The sequence below is a fragment of the Paralichthys olivaceus genome, chromosome 20, assembly GCF_024713975.1.
Source record: "Paralichthys olivaceus isolate ysfri-2021 chromosome 20, ASM2471397v2, whole genome shotgun sequence".
Lineage (NCBI taxonomy): Eukaryota > Metazoa > Chordata > Actinopteri > Pleuronectiformes > Paralichthyidae > Paralichthys > Paralichthys olivaceus.
In genome coordinates, this window is record NC_091112.1 from 6,873,034 (window position 1) to 6,896,529 (window position 23,496).

General features: G+C 42.3%; 1 protein-coding gene across 7 annotated transcripts in view; it reads right to left on the minus strand.

Moving 5' to 3' along the window:
- Window positions 1-23,496, minus strand: part of akap9 (A kinase (PRKA) anchor protein 9) — a 54,773-nt gene that overhangs the window by 3,777 nt on the left and 27,500 nt on the right. For 4 of the 7 annotated variants that reach the window (XM_020101968.2, XM_020101965.2, XM_020101964.2 and 1 more), the window contains 25 exons: window positions 21,906-22,138; window positions 17,243-17,405; window positions 14,852-14,946; window positions 14,318-14,435; window positions 13,228-13,266; window positions 11,643-11,875; window positions 11,409-11,528; window positions 9,410-9,586; window positions 8,770-8,874; window positions 8,225-8,377; window positions 7,668-7,754; window positions 6,213-7,256; window positions 5,799-5,936; window positions 5,677-5,721; window positions 5,451-5,582; window positions 5,242-5,286; window positions 3,682-5,115; window positions 3,301-3,358; window positions 2,646-2,767; window positions 2,233-2,421; window positions 1,974-2,141; window positions 1,317-1,422; window positions 981-1,176; window positions 538-688; window positions 83-427 (listed from right to left, as the gene is read on the minus strand). In XM_020101968.2, the coding sequence (XP_019957527.2) occupies window positions 83-427; window positions 538-688; window positions 981-1,176; window positions 1,317-1,422; window positions 1,974-2,141; window positions 2,233-2,421; window positions 2,646-2,767; window positions 3,301-3,358; window positions 3,682-5,115; window positions 5,242-5,286; window positions 5,451-5,582; window positions 5,677-5,721; window positions 5,799-5,936; window positions 6,213-7,256; window positions 7,668-7,754; window positions 8,225-8,377; window positions 8,770-8,874; window positions 9,410-9,586; window positions 11,409-11,528; window positions 11,643-11,875; window positions 13,228-13,266; window positions 14,318-14,435; window positions 14,852-14,946; window positions 17,243-17,405; window positions 21,906-22,138 (5,696 nt within the window). The remainder of the gene's footprint in view (window positions 1-82; window positions 428-537; window positions 689-980; window positions 1,177-1,316; window positions 1,423-1,973; window positions 2,142-2,232; window positions 2,422-2,645; window positions 2,768-3,300; window positions 3,359-3,681; window positions 5,116-5,241; window positions 5,287-5,450; window positions 5,583-5,676; window positions 5,722-5,798; window positions 5,937-6,212; window positions 7,257-7,667; window positions 7,755-8,224; window positions 8,378-8,769; window positions 8,875-9,409; window positions 9,587-11,408; window positions 11,529-11,642; window positions 11,876-13,227; window positions 13,267-14,317; window positions 14,436-14,851; window positions 14,947-17,242; window positions 17,406-21,905; window positions 22,139-23,496) is intronic. The other 3 variants (XM_020101966.2, XM_020101969.2, XM_069516748.1) reach the window with 3 other exon arrangements.

A 23,496-nucleotide genomic window follows, 5' to 3' on the forward strand; every position in this document is an offset into this window, starting at 1 on the left:
TTTGGATCAGAGTACAGGTGTAACATTTCAGGGTTATATATTCAAAGAATCCAAAAATATTCTGACTTCACAAACATCCCACCTGTGTGTGTTTGTTATCCAGCTCCGTCTGCAGTCTCTCCAGCAGACTCCCTTCCTCTTCGACGCCACTGCTGTCCTTCTCCACCCGCTCCTCATTGGAGGAGACGTACTCGGAGGCGGCAGTTGTCCGCAGCTCCCTCTCTCTCCCAAGTACATTACTCATCTCCAGGACCTTGGCTCGCTCAGTGTCTAACTGGACCTGAAGCTCCTGGAGGTGTCTTTGGAGACTCAGACGCTCCTGCTCACCCTGCTGGGAGAGCTGGGACGAGGCCTGGCGCTCCTGGTTCAGGGTGAGGGTCAGCTGGGCCACACGGCTCTTCTGCTCGTCCAGACTGAGATGGAGATCCTAAATATAGAAATACAACTTCTTAAAGTACAAATAAGGAAGGTCGAAGTAGTGCTCACTAAACCTTCAAATGTCCTAAATGTCCTCCAGTGTAATTACTGCATTCGTACCTCCATCTCTTCTCGTTTACTCTCCTCAGTTCTTCCAGTTCGACATTTCTCCTTCTCCATGGCCCACTGCAAATCTCTGCTTCTCTTCCTCTCATCTGTCAGCTGGTCACTGAGTGCATCCAGCTCAGCAGCTTTCTTCGATACCTCCACTCTGTAGACATAAGATCATTTTAATGAGAGGAGAGCGAATGGATGCTTAAGTCGTGTAGAATTTTAGATTTCTTGAATCTGAGTCCGACAACAGATTTGATTGTGAGGTGCATACTGTATAAATGCAACAATTCAGACCTGGGAAATGGAGCTATATTCTCACACAATCTAAACATACAGAGTGTTTAAAACTGAAATACCTTTGTCAACATGCATCTGTATTAGTGAAGTATTTTTACTCCAGCAGTTATTGAAATGTATCTGTGTGTTAGGATATAAACATCATGTCTCACCTGAGTGTGTCCAGCTCTTTGAGGTGTTTGTGTTGAGTCTTGAGCGTCGTCTCCAGCTCCAGTTTCGTCTGGGACAGTTCCACCTTCAGCTCCTCCCCCAGCATCCTTTCGACCGCCGCTGCTCCGTCCGCTGCTCCTCCCTCCCTCTGCTCCTTCATGCTACATTCAGCAGCCAAAGAAGCTGCAGGCCGGACACCTGATTGATAACAATAAATATCAGTCACAGCCTGTGCAGAAACATGGGATTTTTTTAAAAGTTGAAATTCTGCTACCATAATAATTCACGAGAAAAAATATACCAGGAATAAAATATACAAATGAAGAGATTCTTGTCACCTGAATGAATTTGCTCTAACTGACCACGAAGCTGATGAATCTCAGAGATGAGACTCGTCCGCTCTGCAGTGTGGAGGGAACCCATGGCGTCTCTGTGGAGGGCGTCCTGTATCACAAAACCCTCTGAGTTATGGAAAGGCTCAGATGAAAACAGAGGTAAGAAATGATCGGAGAGGGCCCGACTATGTACTTTCATGATCTCTTGGAATAAAGCCAGAGGTTAAAATAATATGTCAAACAATCAAGTGGGGTTAGAGAACACACATAGTTTGTGAACTGTCATAGTTCACATACTTATTGACCACTTATGTGCAAACAGAGCTGTGACAGTTAAAACATGCTGAGCAGTTAAAAAGGCTTTTTTTGCAGAATTTACTTTAGCATCCTTGACTGTATAGAATTTTAACAGTAACTAAGGAATAAGGAGAATTTTTCTGAAGGTTATACTTTACTGAAGTCACGTCTGGTGTCTTTTAACTTCAACAGTTGACACCAAGGAGAAATTAAAAGAAGTACTCCACTGATTTTTATACTGCATGTTCATAAAGTTGGTCAATATTTAAACAGAAGAGATCAGAATACAGGAAGTTTTATTCTCTACTATAAAACTGGATCTGACCTTAACGTCAGCACATTTTTACAGTCGTTATTACTGACCTGTTCAGCTAGCCTGCGCTCCAGCTGATTAAGGTGGATGATGGCGTCACTGGTGTCCAGAAGGTCCAACTGGCTGTAGAGGATGTTCTTCAGGACGCTTCGTTCCCTCAGAAACACCTGCCTCACTGCGTCCAGGAGCTCTGCACGCCAGTCCACGCTACCTGACGCCTGGAGCAAGTCAGAGACACAGATATCAATGCATGAGCACACAATGAAACCTAGAAGTGTATTGTGAAGGTTCCTGGCAGGTTTCCTCTACCTGTGTTTCTCTGTGTGTTTGCATCTGAGTGATGAGGCCTTTGAGAGACTCCACGGTTGCGAGCAAATCACCCCTTTCCTTCATCCAGCCTTGGACGTTGAACTGGTTGCCCGGCTCGCCTCCAGGAAGCGGCATCTCTGACAGAGAGAGCACCTGCATCCCCTCCTGGTGAACCTCACGGAGCAACATCTAAATAAACAAACACCACATGGGAATGTTTCTAGAATTAGTTTCAGTCTTTTCCAAAACATTAAAATGCTTCTATGTTTCTTGTTTTAAAACAGATTCCCTTAAAAACTTGGTTTAAAATGCCAGCACATGCAAAAATATACACATCAATATATTTCTTTCATCATTTATCGTAACTTAACCGTAAGCCATAAATAAAGGTTTATGGAGGGAAAGGTTTTTACTTTGATGCGGTCAGGCATTGGATCATCAGCTTCTCTCCTGGCGCCCTCTGGAGTCGTCCTGAACTCTTGGTGCAAACTTGGGAGGTCATATCCAGTCCGCTGGCTGTAGTCTGAACTGCTGTCTGCAAGAGCACAACAAAAAACTCTTGAAACGAAATACTGAGAATAGTTAATGATCATTAACATCTGCTGAAGAAGATAAACTGAGGGGGCAGTGTTTCACCTGGTTTTACATGGCACAGGTACACAAAGCATGAAAATGATTATCACTGCTAATGAAAACCTGAAAAATCACGGGAGGTTTTGACAAACTATTTTAAAGTGATGATCAAATCTTTTGGGAGGAATACTGTTCTATCCTGAGATTTATCACCACACAGACTCAGAACAGAAACACACAGGTGCTGAAACCAGAACAGCAGACTGCTTGCTCAGGACTATGTGGTTTATAGCACTCAGGTTATTTATGTAAACTGTTTATTGAAGCAAAATCCCAAACACACAAAGGGTACTGAAGAAAAGAGACGCTTAATCACTGTCAGGTTTAGTGCATGTTTACATTAAGAAAACGAAATGCATTTTCATCTTCATCTTCTTCTTGAAATAAGAGAAGCACTAATGTGAACTGAGGAGTAATGAACGTGTTGTATCTTACCACTGGTGTATCCATCTTTGAACTGAGGCATAGAACGCTCTTGTCTTAATGTTGGAGCCTGGAAATGACAAAATGATTCAAATGATCTTCTTTGTATTAGAGACAACTCCAACATGTTTCCGAGTGTTAAATAAAACATTTAACATCTAACTAAAGTTTCTATATTCATCTTTCCCCTTATGTTATGATTAAATATTAAACTCGATTTTCTCTATTTTATATGACTGTAAATTGAAATTAGTAATTTTCAGAAGTCAACAAGATAAAAAGTAACTTTTCTTACACAAAACTCACTGACAGTATTAAGCATTTACTACAGACACATTGTAAACACAGTCACAGCTTAAATATTATCAAACCCCATCTTTCTTGTTTCCTCACCTCAGCAGAGCGTAGCTTGTCGATAACGGACTTGAGTGCCTTACACTCATCCTCTAGTGCTTGTATGTCCCGCCGCAGGTTCTCGCTCTCGGTAATATGCCGAGCCTCCATGTCCAGGATTTCTGCAGCGTGGAGCTCCTGCATCTGCACAATCTTCTCCTCAAACTCGCTGATCATCTCCTCCATCTCCTCTTTGGCGGCAGACTTGCTTTCAGTGCTGAAGTCCGACATTTGGAGAGGTTCGGTCTGCGTGAACGATTCTGTCACAGCCACATGTTGCTGTTCGAAGCTGCTGTTCAGCCGGGAGCCGTGAGATCTGTTGGAGGACTGACTGGAACCAGTAGAGTTCTTCTTGGACAGAGATGGTTTATCTTTGGCACTGCTTCCCTTACCAGCCGGCTGTTTGGCTCCTTTTCTCTTGGGCTGGGTGGTGGAGGAGGATGGAGCAGAGGACTGTGGCTGAGGAGATGGAGATGGTGATGGGGAAGGAGACGTAGACGGAGGACCAGAGTCTGCTGTCTTCTTCAAAGCTGTCTGTGCCTCCTTCAGCTCATCTTTGAGCCTTGAAATAGAAAGTTCACAGAATTGGAGCTCTTCCTGGAGTTTCTCATTCTGCTGCCTGTTCTCCTGGAGCTCCTCTTTGAGCTTGGAAATAGACAGTTCACGGATCTGGAGCTCTTCCTGGAGTTTCTCATCCTGCTGCCTGTTCTGCTGGTGCTCCTCTTTGAGGTTAGAAATAGACAGTTCACGGACCTGGAGCTGTTCCTGGAGTTTCTCATCCTGCTGCCTGTTCTGCTGGAGCTCCTCTTTGAGCTTGGAAATAGACACTTCACGGACCTGGAGCTCTTCTTGCAGTTTCTCATTCTGCTGCCTGTAGCTGTTGAGCTCTCCTTTGGTGGTATCTACATCTTTTATCAACAGCTGGAGCTCCTCTTTGAGCTTAGAAATAGACAGTTCACGTACGTTCAGTTCATCCTGGAGTTTCTCATTCTGCTGTCTGTTCTGCTGGAGCTCCTCTTTGAGCTTAGAAAGAGACAGTTCACGGACTTGGTGCTCTTCCTGTAGTTTCTCATTCTGCTGCCTGGAGCTGTTGAGCTCTTCTTTGGTGGAATCCACATCCTTTATCAACTGCTGGAGCTCCTCTTTGAGCTTGGAAATAGAGAGTTCACGGACTTGGAGCTCTTCTTGCAGTTTCTCATTCTGCTGCCTGTAGCTGTTGAGCTCTTCTTTGGTGGAATCCACATTCTTTATCAACTGCTGAAGCTCCTCTTTGAGCTTAGAAAGAGACAGTTCACGGACTTGGTGCTCTTCCTGTAGTCTCTCATTCTGCTGCCTGGAGCTGCTGAGTTCTTCTTTGGTGGATGCCACGTCGTCTCTGACCTCCTGCAGCTCCTGTAGAAGCTCCGTCCTGTCGGCTCCATCTACAGATTTTACCTGGTGGATGGTTAAGCAGAAGATTGAATACAGAGTAATATATCTACACTGAAAAATAATATAAACAAACTGATAAAACTGTGCAACAAATGCAAAAAACAAAAAAAGCAATACCACTTGTCTTACTTCGAAAAGTTCTCCCTTGAGGTGAGCAATGGTCATTTCCCGTTCCTTAAGGAAAATATATGCGTTAGTAAAATATGTATAAATGTATGTGTGAATTCTTGCATACATATTGGTGAAATAATATTTCATAAAAAAATGCTGTTTATGCAGCAACAAGGGATTTCAAAGAACCAAAGACAGGGTTTAAATGTGTCCAGCTGCCTCTGTACCTGCAGCAGCTCCTGCAGCTTCTCCAAACTCTCCCGGCAGCTGTTCAGCTCCTCTTTGGCAGCTGCTGCCTCGTCTTGAGCCTCCAAGAGTTCCTGTTGAAGCTTGACTTGCTCACTGTCACTCGATGATACCTAAAGTGACCAGGTTGTGTTATCAGATAAGACTAGTAGACAGTAGACATGTTTGCTGATTAGAAAGTATTGGTTGATATAAAACGTAGCTTACCTTTTTAAGTTGTTCCTGTAGTCTCTCTAAAGTTACAGTTTTTTCCTTGGGAGAAAAGCAGATGATCATCACAAAACATCACAGTAGGTACAAACACTGAAGAGCTGTTTAATGTGACATACCTGGAGCTCCTCCTGAAGTCTGCTGCAGCTCTCCTTGTAGGTGTCGAGCTGTTCTTTGGTGGCCGAGGTCTCGTCTTTAACCTCCTGCAACTCCTGAAGAAGTTCTGACACTGATGGCTGGGAATCAGGAGAGGAGGCCTGATAAAAAATATCACAAAGTTTCAAACCTATCAGAGCTTCAAAACAATTCACTGTCTGAGACTTAATCAAAGTAATACACCGGGGTTTTGGTGGTCCACCAATAATTTGAGTGCAGGGAAAAGTTAAAAATGTGCTTTCCTATATAAAGTACCGAGTTTAATCGTTCTATTTGTTATTTCTACGGTAAAGAAGAAAACAGAAACCATCTTCGACTACACCTTAAGGTTGCCCAAAATCTCAAACTGTTTCCACAACCAGCGGCTGAACTCCTACCTCCACAGCTGGTGAAGACCTCTGGTGTGTCCTGGCCTTCATCTGACTAAGCAGGTCCATGAGCACGGCCAGCCTCCTCTCGTACTCCAGCACCTCCTCCTCAGAACTGGAGAGCAGTTGCTTCTGGAGCTCCTGGTCTTTCTGCATCCCACTGAGTCCCACCTCCAGCTCCCAAAGTTTCTGGGTCAGATGGACGACCTTCCCCGTGGAAACTTGTCTGGCTTGGCCCAGTCCACTGAAATCCATTTGGGGAATACCAAAGTCACCAAAGTCACGTACATGGGGATCATCATTGGGCTTCACTTGTGTCTCTGCTCGTCTCTGCATGTCCTGGTTTTCTTTGGATCCCTGCAACTTCTGCTGCTGTTGGAAGGCCTCCGGGGCGGCTTGGCTGACCAGCCCTAAGGCCACTTTCTCCCTCAGATCTCCCTCCAGGTTAGAGACCCTCTGCTGGAGACCATCTGCATCACTTTGAGTTTGCTCCACAAGGAGGCGACAGCGGCTTAACTCAGCGTCTCTTTCAACGACCAAGTCCTCGAGCTCCCGGATACGGAGCCCTAACTCTTCCACCCTGGACGTTGCACTCTGCTCCAGGGCTTGTACTTGGGCCTGCATGACAACAAGACCTGCAGTTTTCTCTCTGAGAGCTTCTTCGAACTCGCCCTCTGAACTACCCAGTTTTTTTGTTTCATACAAAGCATCTGTGCTCTCTTTCAAACACAGATATGTCTCCATCAGTTTACTGTGCTCTGTTTTCAGAGTGTCAAGCTCTTTGGTGGTCAGGTCCATTCTCTGCTTCATTTCATCATAGTCCTCTGTAGCAGGCCCCCATGCGCCATGCTCTGCCTCACCCTTGAGGTCCTCGTCTTCCTCTGCAGCCTGTTTTTGCTCGATATTGGCCAGTTCCTCCTGAAGTTTGTCTATGACTGCATTCAGTTGGTCAAGTTCCTCTTCATTATTCCTCTTCTGACGCTGTTGTTCACTCCGTAGGCATTCCACCTGGGACTCCAGGTCTGTTATCAGCTCATCCCTCACATCAATTTCCTACAGAGTAGAACATCAAGATTATAAAACCATAAAAACACCTGATTTGAGGAGTCCATGGTGATACCGCTACATGATCAAACCTCTGAGTCCCTGCAGTGCTGAGAAAGATTTGTCGGGCCATAGATAAAGTAGTTTCAATTAATATATCTGAAGTTGATCAGTTTATAAGGGCTCTACAGAGACTCAGAGATTTAATAAGCCACCTCAGATGAGCAAATGATCACCTCACAACAAATGATGGTTTTGTGGAGTTACGTACCAAAACAAAACAAGCACAAAATGACCCAACAACAAAAATGGGGTGAACAGTGAAAAGAAAACCAGAGAACACACATTGATGCACTACCACGGAGCTATGCGTATTCGAAATAGAATTTGGTTCTATTTCATATACGCATATTGTGTTACCTTGTTATCAGAAGCTGTTTCCGTGTGTTGAAGCTTAGTGATCTGTTCATTAAGAAGTGCTATTTGCCTGTCCTTCTCCTCCATCACCTTCAAAAGTCAGAGATTATAATGCGATGGCTATTAACAAAACACGTCACGCAAAAAGAGTCCAATCAGAGTCAGCCTTGTGGTGGTGGACTCTTAAAGTTCAAAAACTCAGTGAAAGCAGAAATATGTCACAGGGGCGTTTTTTAACATCCTGAAAACATGCAGGTTAGAATTAGCAGCAAACACACCAATTGAACTAGTAATTTTACAGTTTGTGAGCAGAAATATTGATGTTGTATGGAAATAATTGTGTTATATATGATATCTTTTAGAGAGAAAAAAGGTTACCAATGATTTTTCTTTTGCTCTTTAGCAGAACAGTTTGTAAACATTAGCTAACAAATTAAAAGTGTAAGAGTTGAATTGTTTAATACAGTTAAAATGACTGTACTGAAAGTGCATTCCACTGTCATTTAACATCCAGGCTTCCCTTCTTGTTCAAAGATATAAAGTCGTTGCAGTTTGTTTACCTGGATCAAGCTGTCCCTTGTTTCTAGGTATTGCTGCTGGCTGCTGATCTCCTTGCTCTGGATCTCCAGCTGCATTTGAAGCTGCTGCACCTCCTCGCTCTTGTTCTCCAGCTCCTCTCTGAACTGTTCCAGCTGCTCCTCCAGGTGACAGATCTGAGGCAACAAGGCAAACATGAAATCTAACAAGCGTTATGCACCTCGATGTCGGGACAAACAAAACTTACAGATTTTATCAGCTTTTCTTTTCACTACTAAACATTTATTTTTACTGATCTAACAAACAGATCATCCAACACACATACATTAAATATGTTTAATAATTGTTTGTAAAAGAAATAAATGTCTGGTGTTTACAAATGATTTCATTATGTACGAGTATCAGTGTTTAAAATAAGGTAGGTTTAGAGGCTTAATGATTTTGTTATGTATGTCCACTTAATATAAACTGTTCACTATCAAAGATCTATTAATGCATATATCAAGTGATATTTAATCTCGTTGACTGATTAAAATAACCTCAAATCACAAACTGAACGTCACACAACCTCTTTCTCTTTGCGCTCCAGAGCTTCCCGCTCCGTCTGTAACTGAGCCTCCAGTGTTGAGTGTCTGGTCTCAGTGATGGATGCATGCTGTTTCTTTTGTTCCACCTGCAACGCACACATACATTAAAATCACACATGAAAAAAAGTAATTAGCTCAGCAGTTGTTTACGACATCCGTGGAAAGACATGAAGAAACAAAGCCTTGCCATAGAACAGATTTCCAAAGGAAGCGACACATGTTTTGATTTGAAAATCCTGTATCGTGCTACTAGCACTCAATTTGCAATTTGTCCACTGAGCAAAGGAGAATTACCTACACCACTTTTTTTCTTCACTCACCACAGCCCCCCACCAACACTGGGGGGCAATCTTGACAGTTTATAGCCACAGCTCAGTGTCATCATCACTAAAAGCAAACTGCTGAGGCGGCTGAAGTACACCCACCCACATATTGTTCTCCTTCTGTGAACATCCTGTCCCTCCTCCCGTTCCTCCACTAGCTGTCACCTCATCTACATGCTCTCTCACAAACACCCTCAGCCAGGCTTCACACGCTATTGTTCAGGTTTTTTCTTTCTTGCAGTGTCTGCTTTAGTCTGCAGCACATTGTTCCTTTCCCCTCTCCCCTCCCATTCCTTACCTTCTCCAGGGACTCAGCGCTGGCCAGCAGGGCCTGCTCCAGCTCGCGGATGCGGCTCTCCAGCTTGTCAATCTCTTCGTCGCGCTCTCCCAACTCACGACGCAGCTGCTCCGAGCTGAGCAGCAGCTCACTGCACCAATCCGCCTTCTCCTTCAGCTGGGAGGTCAGCTGGTCCACCTGATAGTGAGAGGAAGAGAGAGAGAGAGAGAGAGCGAGGAGAGGGAGAGAGAGGAGGGGGGGGTCTTTTAATGAGATTCTTTCACAGACGCCACTCGCCACAGCATAGCTGATACAAGTACAGCTAGCTGGGAGGTCAGCTGATCCACCTGAGAAAGGAGGGGGCCAGGAGAGAAAAGAGGTGCAGGGACAGAAGGGAGAGAGAGATTCCATTCAGGGGGACACAAACAGAGCAAAACAATAACCAGGAGGACGGCTGGCAGGTAACTGATCCACCTGTGAGATGGCAAAACAGCAGCAGATCAATGAGCGGGAGCAAAAGGACGAGGCAGGGTTTGTTGAGGATGAGCTGGGAAATGAAAATGATCCAACGTGTCCTTATTCTAGAAACAGCATCTACTTTATAAACTTTCCACTGTTCGATCAAACAAGAAGATTATGTTTCTTCAACAAAAACTGATAAATATATATATTGTTTTTAAGGTTCTGAGATGCAATTCAGATCAAGAAGATGAAACTGCACTAAGGCTGATGAAATACATCCTTTCACTGGCAGCTCTTCATCAAATATTTATATGACTCTAGTGTAGTACAGACTCTTCATGAGAGCACTTGAGCGCAGAATGGGTTATTAATATTTTTTTAAGCTTGACTTTACCAGAATTTCTACACTATTTCCTGCACGATTTTCTGCTCTGGAAATTAAGTTTATTATGATGATTATTATTATCTTATTACAATAATTTAAATTGTTTTATTTTTCATTAATGAAATAATATATATATACATATATATATATAAGTATGAAAAAGTTTAGAATTTCAACATTATTAAAGCAAGATTTAGTCTAATTCTTACAAACCAAACATGCATCTCAGGTTATTTTACTTATTCCATTCACATTTTGTATAACTTAATTTTTTTATCTGTTTTGCTGATGAGGACATTTGAGGGAGAGACAGGAGGATGGATCAGAATGAGACAGGGCTGTGTTGTGAAGTTCAGAAGTAAAACAATAAAGCAGATCCAAACAGAGGGAACCGAGAGAGACAGGGGTGACAGAGACGGAGAGGGTCATTAATTGCTACAGGGTCGGGCAGGATCACTTAAATTGCTCTCTGGGGGAGACTTGACTCTACATGAAGCTAGAAGCAATACCTTAAAGGTTACTCCGTCCACCTGCAATAGCCACGAGGGAGAAAAGGCAGCAGCATAAGGGATCAGAGGATGGAGAGTTCAAGGGCAAAAGGGAGGAGAAAGCACTTAGTGATGAAAGTGTGGCACAAGTCTCTGGAAATGATAAAAGTGATAAAGTTGAAGCAGAAGTGCAAGTGGGGAATAATATGTGTATATATGCAACAAACAAAAGGAACACATAGCATTACCCAAAGACAAAACAGAGAAACTTAAGTTAATTTATCCTGTGAACTGTCACCATGACCCTGACAAGAGTTTTCACTTGTCGAACCTGACATTAGGAGTCACATTACACATTGTTATTGTCCTTCTGTCAGAATACACATGATGCAGACACTTTGCTTTATTTCTGACAAAATTCTGCAGTGACTAACTTTAGCACTCCCAGTGTTTTGTGAATTTTAGGATCATTGCAATTAAACCTACTATTACACAACTTTCAAACTGACAAAGGTTAATCCCACTTATTCTCCTGCATAGCTCTCACACTGGGTGGGATCATTTTTCAAACAGCACAAGTAATTCTACCAGCTCTTTGTGCGAGTCCGACCTAAATGTTGTAGCCACAACAATGAGCATCTCTATTACTGCCTGGTACACAGTGAACAGAGCTTTCTCCTGTTACCTCTCGGTTTCTTTGCTCAGAGCCTGCCTGAAGCTTCTGTGGATTCTTCAGCTGCTTCTCCAGTTTCTGGATCTCCTGCTGGAAGAAATCCCTCTCATGTTCTCGGTCCACAGCTTGTTCCTGGACACCAAATTAAAGAAGGACAAAAAAAGAAATAGACAGACATTAAAACAGATATGCAACAAAGAAAGGAAAGGAAGAGGAAAAGCAGAATTAATTTTCTTTGTCACTTACATCGAGGAACCTTTTGTTCTTCTCCAGCTGTTTCTCCAGAGCTTGGATCTGTTGTTGCAGGTCTCCACTCTCGGTCATCTGAGCTTGCTCCAGCTCTATCACCCTGTTGACCTGTTCCTCCAGCTCGGCCTCCAGCAGCTTCACTTGCTTCAGGAGGTCTGCGTTCTCCTTCTCTGCCTGACGCTGGACCTCCACCTTCTCTTTCATCAGCTTCTCTGTCTCCTCCAGCAGGTCTACAGGAGGACAGAGAGAGGGAGAGGTTAGGCATCGCTGCCTGACACCTGGAGGTGGTTGACGGGAGTTATTAAGTCATTCAGGTTTGATTTCAGTGATGAGCAGGATGCTGAGATGGATCTGAAGAGTCTGATGTCTTTGCGCCTGGTAAATTACAATTGATGCTTATTTTGCTCTTTGCAATGTTAATAATTTTTCCTTTGCAACACTGTGAATTTCATTCAAACAGCTCTTTATAACCTCCGCCAAAGAGGTTATGTTTTTGTCTGCATTTTCTTGTTTGTTTGACTGTTAGTTAGCAAGATTACACAAAAACTACTAGGCAGCTTTACAAGAATACAGTATGGGTCAGAAAAGTTTTTTCAGAGAACATGGATCCTGATTATAAAATCAGTCATGTTTAGGGGACTGATATTGATATGAGTTGTGAAATATGGTGCAGATTCAAATTAAGATCCTGATCTAGCGAATGTGTTGAACGTTGGCAGAGGTATACATTCTTGAGTGTCATTCTAGTTTTTAATGGTCTCATTTCTTACGCTAACACTGCAGAATGTATTTCTTTCTATTTACTTATTTATGTATTTAAACTTCTAGTTCCTAGTGCCCTTTTGATTTCATGGATTGTGGTTAATTTTCCTCCATTCCATAAAGAAAAAAATGGCAAACATCAGACTCTTCTAACATCTCAGTCAGCTTCGCAACATAATGCCCTGTTACCAAACATGAACACCCATTATGGCGCCTCTTTACCCTTCTGCCGTCACCAGTGAACAACCCCCGCCGGTTCACCCAGGATCAAACCCCACAGGATTAGTGCAAAAGTGAGGTGAGAGAGTGCAGATGAGACAGAGATCAAACACATGGACAGTCCAGACAGCAATATCCATGCCCAATAAGCATTTACAGGCAGGGGGAGAGGGACTTCCTGAACCGCCAACCATCTCACTCAAAGAAATGCTGTCAACACAGCATCCACACATCTAAAACATACATTAAGCATTAAAAAACACAGAGTGAAGATGGTTGACAATTAGGAATTCATGACTACAGATAAATCTCTGAAGATTACTTTAATTTAATCATGCTAATATGAGAGCTAACATTGACTCCAAGACATTAAGAATGACAGACCAGGACAAAATCAATCAAAATGAAAAGCCAAAGCGAGGGTTAGTGATTGAACTGAGTGAGTTCGTGAGCCCAAAGCAAGCAAGCTCCAAGCTTTTATTTATTATCTGTTGGTGAGTTGCTGGATTAGGGTTAAAGAGATGTATACTGTCACTCAGCTACAGTACACAAATTAAAAGAACATACAGACATGAGCGAGCCATGCTCAAAGTGGACACACCTGCTTCAGGTGCTGCAACCATTGCAGCTTCAACTAGGCCTACAGGAGGATAAGAAAGCACAGGGGTTTAACATGCTCTTGTTGTTGTCATGAACAGGAGAAAGAAAGGTGGAGATAGTCTGGCAGTGCGTTTTTTTTCTGTCTGCCTCACAGCTGTAGGTTAAGGCTGCAGAAAGGATGTGAAAGGAAAAGGTTTCTGAAACAGCCCCTTTTGGTCTACACATTCATATACAGAATACTCACCACTTTATCAGTGAAACCCATGGGAAACCTTTTTGATAATATATAATGTAAAATGAGCAGATGCAGTTATCAGACTTGATGTTTCTGTAAATACCTGTAAATGTATGACCCGTGTCACAAAAAGAAGTGTTACAGCAACGTAGATAAGCCCAAAGATGTTGACTCGACCAAAATATAATTATTTCATTGACTTTTTGACCCTTGGTCTTTACACCCCTCACTGACTTTACCACCTGATTATCCCTACGCTCGTAAATGTACCAAATTACTTTCATTAGGTCGCAGAAACATGTGAACTACAGAGGAAATCAATATGAGGGCTGTGCACCTTTAAATCACTTTTAGACCTTTCTGAGAAAACAGTATAAAGGAACACGAAGGAATTGTATACTGTCAATAAAATGTACTGTGTAAAGTATAGTACTTTGAAGGACAATTCAAAACAATGCTAAAAACTACTGTATGACATGCAGCTGACTCTGGGTTAATGATTCATGTCAAATAAAGGTGTCCCACGTACAGTTTTTTGTTTCAGTTTAGGAGAGTAATGTTTGACTGTAGTTTAATACAATGTGCTAAACAAAATGTAACTGGATACTTGAGCCATAATGAAATAGAAAAGAAAATCTTATGACACAGGTGAAATCTTATACTTTTGGTCTTAATTTCTTTAATTTTCTATTTTTTTCCCCCTAGACTAACGATGTCTACATGGCAACAAAAATCTAAAATTATTGGCTCAGAACAAGATGAATATACTGATTTCCAAATATTTTCCTATCAACCAACTGTATGCACACAGTGTAGGTTATTCTCATCTTCGTCGAGGGAGTTCTGGAATACATACAAAGCTCACGGGGACCGGCGTTCTCCCTCATAGCGTCCTGTTGCCGTGACAGCAGCTCCCGCTCCTCCTGCATCTGAAGCCTCTCCTGCTCCAACTCCTGCAGCCGGCTACTTGTAACCTGCAGGGAAAAATCATATCCACTTATAATGGACAACAATGAATATCTATGGAACAGAGGGAAACAAAATCTATATAATTCACTTTGGCTACAAGGAAAACATTTGTTAGTGGGATCAACCTATTGTTGGTTTTGCAGAATACAGTCAAACTTATCCTTTAAGCACTATCAACTGGATATATCCATTGGAGTGTGGATATTTAGACAAAAACTTTGAAATGATATTCAGGTTTGGGTCATGTTGGCTTTTTAAACTTCATGTGCCTGTAATTGGGGGGAAAAATACATCATGCTGAAGTTACTGTACTTATGTTTGACTCATAACTGTCATTCTAGAGGCAGAACACGAACATATACTTTTATCGTGGTCAAGTGACGTGCTGCCTCACAGGAAGCTTATCATCTTTCCTCCTCACCTGCAGCTCTTGCTCAAGGTTCATCTGCAGCTCTCCCTTCTGACGCAACTGCTCCTCCAACGCAGCCCGTTCACCCGTGTAGCCATCAATTAGACCTGAGTGTGGACAGAGTGGGAGAGAAGGAATCAATCAGCAGAAGAATACAGTGGAATTAGCTTGAGCCTTGTTGTCAAGGTTCAGTCGCACGCACACACATAAGGTAGCCATCTAGATGAATGAGCACTTAACAGCGGGATACAAAATCCAAGGTTACCAACAACACAAAAGCAACGAAAAACACACAAACAAAGGTTGGTGCACAAACACGCATTCAAATGCAGAGACAAATACAAGTGAGCACGTCTGACCCATTTAGCTCAACATGAAGAACAAGCAGTAAACACAATGTAAAGCTCTATGATTACTGTACTGCTCTGTCACAGGTCAGCAAGCATTAAGCACCATGGTATTCAGTTCATGGATACAGGGGAGGAGGTGGGCACACAATTACAGACTAATCAAAGACCATTTATTCATTTGTAGAATGAGGCCATATCTGAATATTTTCAGATTTTTTTCTGCATGTTTATAGCTCGTGTGGACTCTAAATCTTATCTAACTGAGAGAGACACAAGGTAAATGTCACCTGAGTTGTCATTTTATTTTAGAAATGTCAGCAGGAACCTAAGCTGTGTGTAAGGTTTGCCTAAGGAGGGATTGCTCACACAGATGCACATGATTACTGGCTAAAAAAACACTGCTCCACCAAAGACACAGAGCTGTCCTGACAATCTACAAAACCACTTCATCGTGACATTACAGACGTCTAACTTTAACATTCGATTGACTTCTCAATCTCGTCCCATTTCAATGACGTATCATATGTAAATCAGCCGATGAAGAAGAACTTCTTTCCAGGTTGAGTCTGTCACTTAACTTAAAACCAGTTTGAAAAGGGCACACCCTGAGCGTTTATCTACGTGGATCCATCCACACAATAGGAGAAGGATTCATTCTCAGTAGTTTCATTGGTATTTGCAGTAGCAGGTGTCCACGGGACAACAGATTTCAAGCACTCCTTCACAGTTTATGAATAAGAGGCATGTCACCAGGAAAAGATTCTCTCTAACTCATTTGAATGAAATGTCAGGTGACAGCTTGGGGTGTAGAATTTATTCTCTCTTAGAGTTAAAGCTATACATGAATCAACATAAAATGAATTGGCAGCTATTGGGATATTGTGAGATTGTTTCCGTATTCTTTCAGGACAAATTATGATATTTTCTGATTTCAGCTTTTAATTTGCTGCTTTTAAAAACATGTTAAGCTTTTGTAAAAAACAAGCAAATGAAAGATAGTACAATGGGCTTTGGGATATTGTCAATGGCATTTTTTGTTTTTGTAGACTAAATGATTAATCATTACTTCAATAACGAAAATAATTGTTAGCTACAGCCTTATTATCTATAATGTTCTTCCACAGTTTGCCACATGATCTCCCTCTGTAATGGTCTGTACTTTGAAACTTATCATATGATGGCAAATATTTGCTTTTCTTCGGCACCTCTGTAGGATTACCAAAAACAAACATGGTAACAGGATCCTACAAATGTTAAAGACACTATAAGATTAGAAGTTGCTATAAACTCACCGTTGTTCAGTTTCACGAGGCCAGAGTGTAAGACATGACTGCTATACACTTAGTGAAGTGAGTAAAGAGTCGACTCGGTTTCGTGTGTGTGAGAGTGAATGTGGCTGTAACAGTTGACTCACATGGACCAGCTGTCCATGACAAGGATGGTACAGGCCCTCTGCCCTCCCGACCCACAAGACCCTGTCCCTGCACTTTAAATGTTCTCAGTTGTAAAATAAACACCGAAGTCTGACTGAGTTTTCCATCTTGAGGATTTTTCTTACTTTTACCTGGAAATGCAATAATTTAACTGTCATGTGGATTTAATCAAATGTTCAAACAGAAACAAGAGACAATCTCACAAACGCTAATTACCATTTGTCGATTTCTCAGCACAGATGGTCTCACACTCCTTTGCGCTTCCATTCCAAACAGCTGATCCCCTCACTCCCAGTAACACCCCCCACCTTCGAACCCATGCACACATGTTTTCACCTCAGTGCCTTATGCTCTCTAATGCAGCTCTGTTTTCTGTAATCATTAATAGATCGCCCTCAGGAATCCATGGAGACTGTTGGAGAAACTGCATTTCTTGAAGACTAGTGTGAAGAAAATATCTTCAAGAAGGCGGCTTAACATTTGAATCTGGTTCTGTGATGACCTCCTGGAGCCCAAACATTTGGATAAACAAATTAAATCAAGATACAACTCAATTCATTTCACACTGATCCTGTTTTGTAAAAAATTACAAATACACAAAGTCAGTTAAAAACACTCACCCTCTGCGCGGTGAAGCTCCAGAGCCAGCTGCTCCCGTGCGCGGGACTCCTCTGAGACCCTCTCCTGCAGCTCCTCCTGCTTCTGCAGCAGCTCGCTCATCTCCTGGTTGTGGCGGAAGGACTCCCGCATCAGCTCAGTCTGGGTCATCCGGGCATGTTCAAGCTGAGGAGGTGGAAAGGAATAACTCGTTAAGTCTCAGCAAGCATTAATGTTTTTAATGTTGGATCTTTGTCCTAAAGGAGCACTTTTTACACATGTAGATCAGTTTACCCGTCATAGAAAGAACTACTCAGCTGGAGAAATCAGTTGTATAAAGTCTTTCCCAGTGGATAGCATCAGAGTTACATTGGTTTAGAAAGCCTGAGTTACAAACTTGAGATGTAGTTTAGGAACCAGAAAGGATTATCAAAGTTGTCACAATGGAGTGACATGTAAAAATCACTGGATCAACCCTCAGCAAACAACGCATCTATTCATCATGTGAAACAGACACTTATGACATCCACTGTCAGCAGGAATACTGAGAAATAAACCTGGACTTACCGAACTCGGAGAAGGGAAACACAGATTACCTGTCATATGATTATATCATGTTTGTGTTAAATTGTTGACAAATGCATATGAAAAGTTTGGTTTCACACAGCAGTCTATTTTAACATTTTCATATAAGTGATCTTCATACTGATAACAATATATGAGTGTACGAGGAAAGTTTTAGTTTTATAAGGTTTTAATTTGCAGCCAGAGAGCAAATTCAATATATGAAGGTATAAGCAAGTTATTTTTAACTGACTGAAAAAAGCATTTTGTCTTCACCTTTAAAAATATATGACTATTGCAAATGGCCTGAGAACACAGTCCACTGTTACATAATGTGCATACAACATACATGCACATAAAAAGGAGGAGGACATGTACATGTACAAGAGTCAGAAATAAAATGAAGCAATGTGTAAAAGTGACACAGATGCACTGACAATATGACATCACCATTCATTTCCATTACTTCTTGTCACAGAGGGCAGAGAAGCTGCTATGAAATTATTACAACGCAATAAACCGCCTGCGTGTTTGCATTCCTTTCATATTTAATTTCCATAGAGATCTACCTGAGCAAAGGTCTTGTTATGTTACTGGAAGCAGGAAGTAGCAAAGTGACCCTAATTGATAAGCAGCACAGAGAGCTGCTGGGTTCCTGCTTGGAACTGCATCAAATCTGCATGTGTGGACCTGAACTAAATAAAACAGGCAGTGAGGAAATGTGCCCATAAGATATTAATCAGCTACATGCCCTACATCCATAGACGCTGTTTCAAAATTGCACATACCTACTCTGTATGTGTAATTTAAAAGCTGTACAGTCGCGGGTTAAAGGTGTAAAACTTACTGTATAAGGAGGAGTAGGCAGGGAGATTTTGGAGATAACTTTAAGCAAGTGACCATTAGTCCTGTGATTGATGTGTGAGATCTTTGTCTGGACCACCACAGCATTTTTCTCGTTCAAGGTGCTGCAAAGTGGGAAAGGTCGGGGAAGGGGTACGCGGGATTCCACCTCGTACACATCCTGATCCTCCCCCTCCACCCACGTGCTGCTCTGCATGCTTGAATTCCAGTAAGCACGGTGGGAGTCCATGGTAAAGGACGGATGCGTAAAGGGAGAACTTCCAACCTCGTTCTGTAACGTTGGCACTCTTTTCCTGGAGTCATCAAAAGACGTCTCAACTTGCCACGATCCGTCAGGCTGAGCTGCACAACCGCAAATGAGAATGAGGTCCAGTGGGAAGAGAAGGTTGTGGATAGCTCCAAGCAACAGTTTCTATGTTTGCCACACACCAGAAGAGTCAACAACATTGGGAGAGGGTGACATTCACGTCATCTTGATCACATGCTGCCTGGTTGAGGTAGAACGAGTGCCAGGTACATATTGAGACAGAAAATCATCGGACAGCGGTGAAAGTTCTTATAAAAAGTGTCATCCTCGGCAGCAGGTGTAATCCACAGTTTGGTCCAACTGCTTAAAGGGCATTCCTGAACATGACACCACAAGGGATGTCATCACAAAGGCAAGCATTTCTCCTCTTTGTATCCTCTTTGAAAATCTCCAGTCGTCTCTTTGCCATTTCTGACCTTCTTTCCTCACAGTAAAACCATATCATGCCGCTCCATAAAGCTCCCACTCCCACGTCAGCTCTAGCTCTCTCGCTCTCTCTCTTCTCTCTCTGGAGATTCTTTAACAATGCTATGCCACCGTAGCAACCCCAACCTGCAGGGAAGCCTCCCAGGGGCCCCTTTTAATTGTTTAGTCCAAGCGGCAGGCAGCCGAGGGTGAAATGACAGCGTGCGGATGTAAAGTCGCTCAGTCTTCGCTTCTTACTTCCTAGGACTGTCATTCCCTCTCTCTGCACATGCTCCGTGTTCACATAATATTACTCACTGATGCCGGATAGGTCTCCTGTCAGGCGAGGTTTACTCACCCCAGGCAAGCTACTGTCACTCTCTTACACTCAGTTTGCCTCTGTCGACCCATGTGCTTTAAAAATAAAAGATTAAATCCCAGACTTCCAGGGCAACACTGAGAGGATTTTTCTTTCCACTTCCTACACTGATCGCTCACAGCAGGATACTGTTCAGCAGAAGTGGGAGGGGAGCAGGCGTGGCTTCAATCCTGAGGGCCAGTGGACCAGGTAGATTTGCAAATAGATCTCACACACACACACACACACACACACACACACACACACACACACACACACACACACACACACACACACACACACACACACACACACACACACACACACACACACACACACACACAAATAACCACAGACAACACACACCCTTTCCACAAAAAGTTGCCAAACTGGATTCCCTCCCTCTAAGCAGCCTCAAAAAGAAGCAATTAAGTCGTTCTGACATTCAGCCTCTACAGTAGGTCCCACCTACTGTCTCTGTTTGACATGTCAACAGTCATGCAATTTCCACGTCTCACTGAGGCGTCTCACCGGCAGATAATGGGAGGTGAGCAATGAGCGAACACAAACACCTTCCCAGAGCAAATCATTTACAGCAGTCGTTTAGCACTTAAAACACGTTACATTCCTGACCGGCTTGTAACATCAATCTCTCTCTCACGACGCTGCTTTACAGACATGATGATCCAGCTCCACTCACTGAAAGATTAATGTGTACGGGATCGATAGCAGCAGGAAAAATCATTGAACTAACCATTAGAGGCTTTGTTGATTACAAGTTTATTGTGCTGTTAATTGTGTGTAGTTGGAAGAGACGTAAACTGTGAGAGGACTGGAGCTGCAAGCAACTGTCATTTAAATGTTTGATTTATCTGCTGTGTGTATCGTGTGTAATCTACTTACATTACATTATAAAAAATGTCCCAGAATCCTTGTTGTCATACACAAAAGGTCTTGTTTTGTCTAGCAGTTCAGAACTCAAAGATATCCAGTTCATGATATTTTAGTGGTTGGAGACAATTTTCTGGCAATAAAAAAAAAATACTTAATACAATTAATACATTTTCAAAATTATTGCTGACATCAATTTATCATTTAAGCCTATGGACATGTAGCGAATGCACATCAATAATCAATTGTGGTGATAACGTTCAACCGACATGCTCTCTGGGATGGAGATGGATGCTGGAACAACGATGCTGTGATGCCTGGCCTGAAATTTCTTTCAAGCTATTTTTAGATAACCAAGATAAAATGCATGTTGGCGTGAATAACGCATGAATTCCAGCCAAGGGGAAGATGTGTTGTGCAGTCAGTAACACAGTAACACATCCACTGGCCTACTTAAACTGGCCCCGTCTCTGCTGGCTGACACTGGACACAGGCACGTTACACAGACAGCCTGCAGGGGGGTGGAGCTGCTCTGTCCCACTGGACTACGATAGGCAGGTCAGCCAAACAAAAGCTCAAGTGTAAATACAACTCGTATCTACAGGCAACCAGCGGGAATGAGGCAGCTCTTTTGTGCTTGAATTCTAGACAGGACAACTTTGTTGCCGGCCAAATTCTGCAGCCTCATCACCATTATACGTCCATGAACAGGCGTAGAAGCCCACACAGGGGGTTAACTGTGCGGAGTGTGGGCATTTAAATGTTTTGACAAAAGCTAAATGTGCCACTAGGGTTTTCTGTTTATTTACAAACACACAGAGCCAATCATGACAAACTCTTCTGAAACCTCAACCCACTCAATATTGACTTCACTTGGGATTTTAACTCATGGTGGGTATCAAACATTAAAAGTGATGATTATTTAAATGTATACAAAGATGGCTTGGTCAGAATCTGAAGGATGATATTATGACTCACGTTAAGCTTAGATAAGCTGAACAGTTTCTGGCTTCCTGCTACATATCTACTGTACAAACAAGCAGCCTCCATCTTTCATCATCAAATTTTCATAATGGTCTCTCTGCAAAACAACTAATACAAATTACTAATGTATTTCCACAAAAATGTAAGTACTTCTTTACAAAACTGAATAATTAACCTAATCAAGTAAAACACAATCAAAGTTTCCTGGTAAATAGAAAGTGTTATTTGCATTTAGGCAAGAAAATTAGGTGATCTAGTGAATGGGAGCAGACACTATACCCAGATCAGCTGAGTAACAAAGTTTGGTCTTTACCTGGTTGGTGGTGTCTGTGATGGCCATTAGCATCTTCTCCAGAGCCGTTTGGAGTCGGCTGCCGATGCCCATGAGATATTCCTCGTTCTCTAACTGTGTCCGCGCCCCCAGCAGCAGGCTGTCCATCATCTGCTGGGACTCCTCCAGACCCTCATCAGCCTCCGTCTCCCCGGACCACGAAATCACATCATCTGTGGAGGCCTCACTGCCCTGGCAACTGTCAGCAGCGTGGCCTGGAGTGACGGGAGGAACAGAGAGTGGAAATATATCACACACACAAACCTGAGGTTTAAAGAACTCAGATATTTTGTGACCAACTGGTTTATTACATCTGTCTTGGAGCGTTTCAGGGAATAGAGATATTTTTCCTGCTTGCAATAACTAAGGAGGATAAACCAAAGTACATGAGAGTAACACCCAAACAACATTGCAAGAAATACTTAATGTTAAGCTACTTTCAACTATTTAATTTTCCCATTTATATTACCAACAATAACACACTACCTTTACAGAAATACAGCAAGAATGTAATGAGTTCATCTTTAAATCCAAATGCTCTCAAAGCAGAAAACACAGTGCCTTCAGTCATGTTGTCTCCGTCAGAGACTTAAAAATGCTCATCATGAGTAGTTCATATAAACCAGAGAACAAGATACTGCTCACACAGCTGCCTTCAAGCCAGTTTACATGATGTATCATGGCAGCTGGAGGCGGCAGTAGGGTTCACACTTGACACTTTGTTATGCTTCTATTTCTGAGAAAACATTTTCATACTGGAACAATATTGACACCTGGATAGAGCATTGAATCTTTTAAAGCACAGAGGCAGTCAAGTTACTTTCAACAAGCACCAACCAAAAACCTTAGTACAGACACTGATAAGGCCAGTTTCATACTACGTTATATTTCACGTTTAAAAAAAAAAGGTTGTTTGTCAATTAATCCACAGCTTGGATTGTGGCAAAGTCTTAGTATCAACAACAGCATTAGGATTTGACTGTTGTCATGAGACTTTGGTGTCTTTTGCTTCCATGGAGTCACCACATTCACTTATAATGAACCATTCACACTTCAGGCTAATCTGATATTCATCCTGACATCGGAATTACAGGACTAACTGTCCTTGCTGCTCTTTTCACAGTTAACGATCACGTTGAATCTGTGAGTCATGACTGTACAAGTGTAAACAGACAGTGGACTATGTGTTAATGTAATTTCAACATAGAAACCAAATAAAAACTCCAGGATTAACTCTTTGGTTATGGAAAGGAATTATGTAGTCATGGTGCGGTTTATCTGACACTTTGAAACTGAAAAAGAAAATCAAAACCCCAATTAATCTAATTTACATCAGATTTGTGCAATTTGGATTGCAAACGTTGTAGTTAAGCAGACTTAATAAAAGCAAACTTATGGTCAGCTCCACTCCACAAAATGTCATTATTACCAGCATCAAATAGGTTATGTTTTCGTCCCCATCCCTTCGTTCGTTTGTTTGTTTGTTTGAGCTTGATCACCCAAAAACTACAGAATAGGTTTCCACAAAACTTAGTGGAGGGATGGGACATGGGCCAAGAATGACCTCATTACA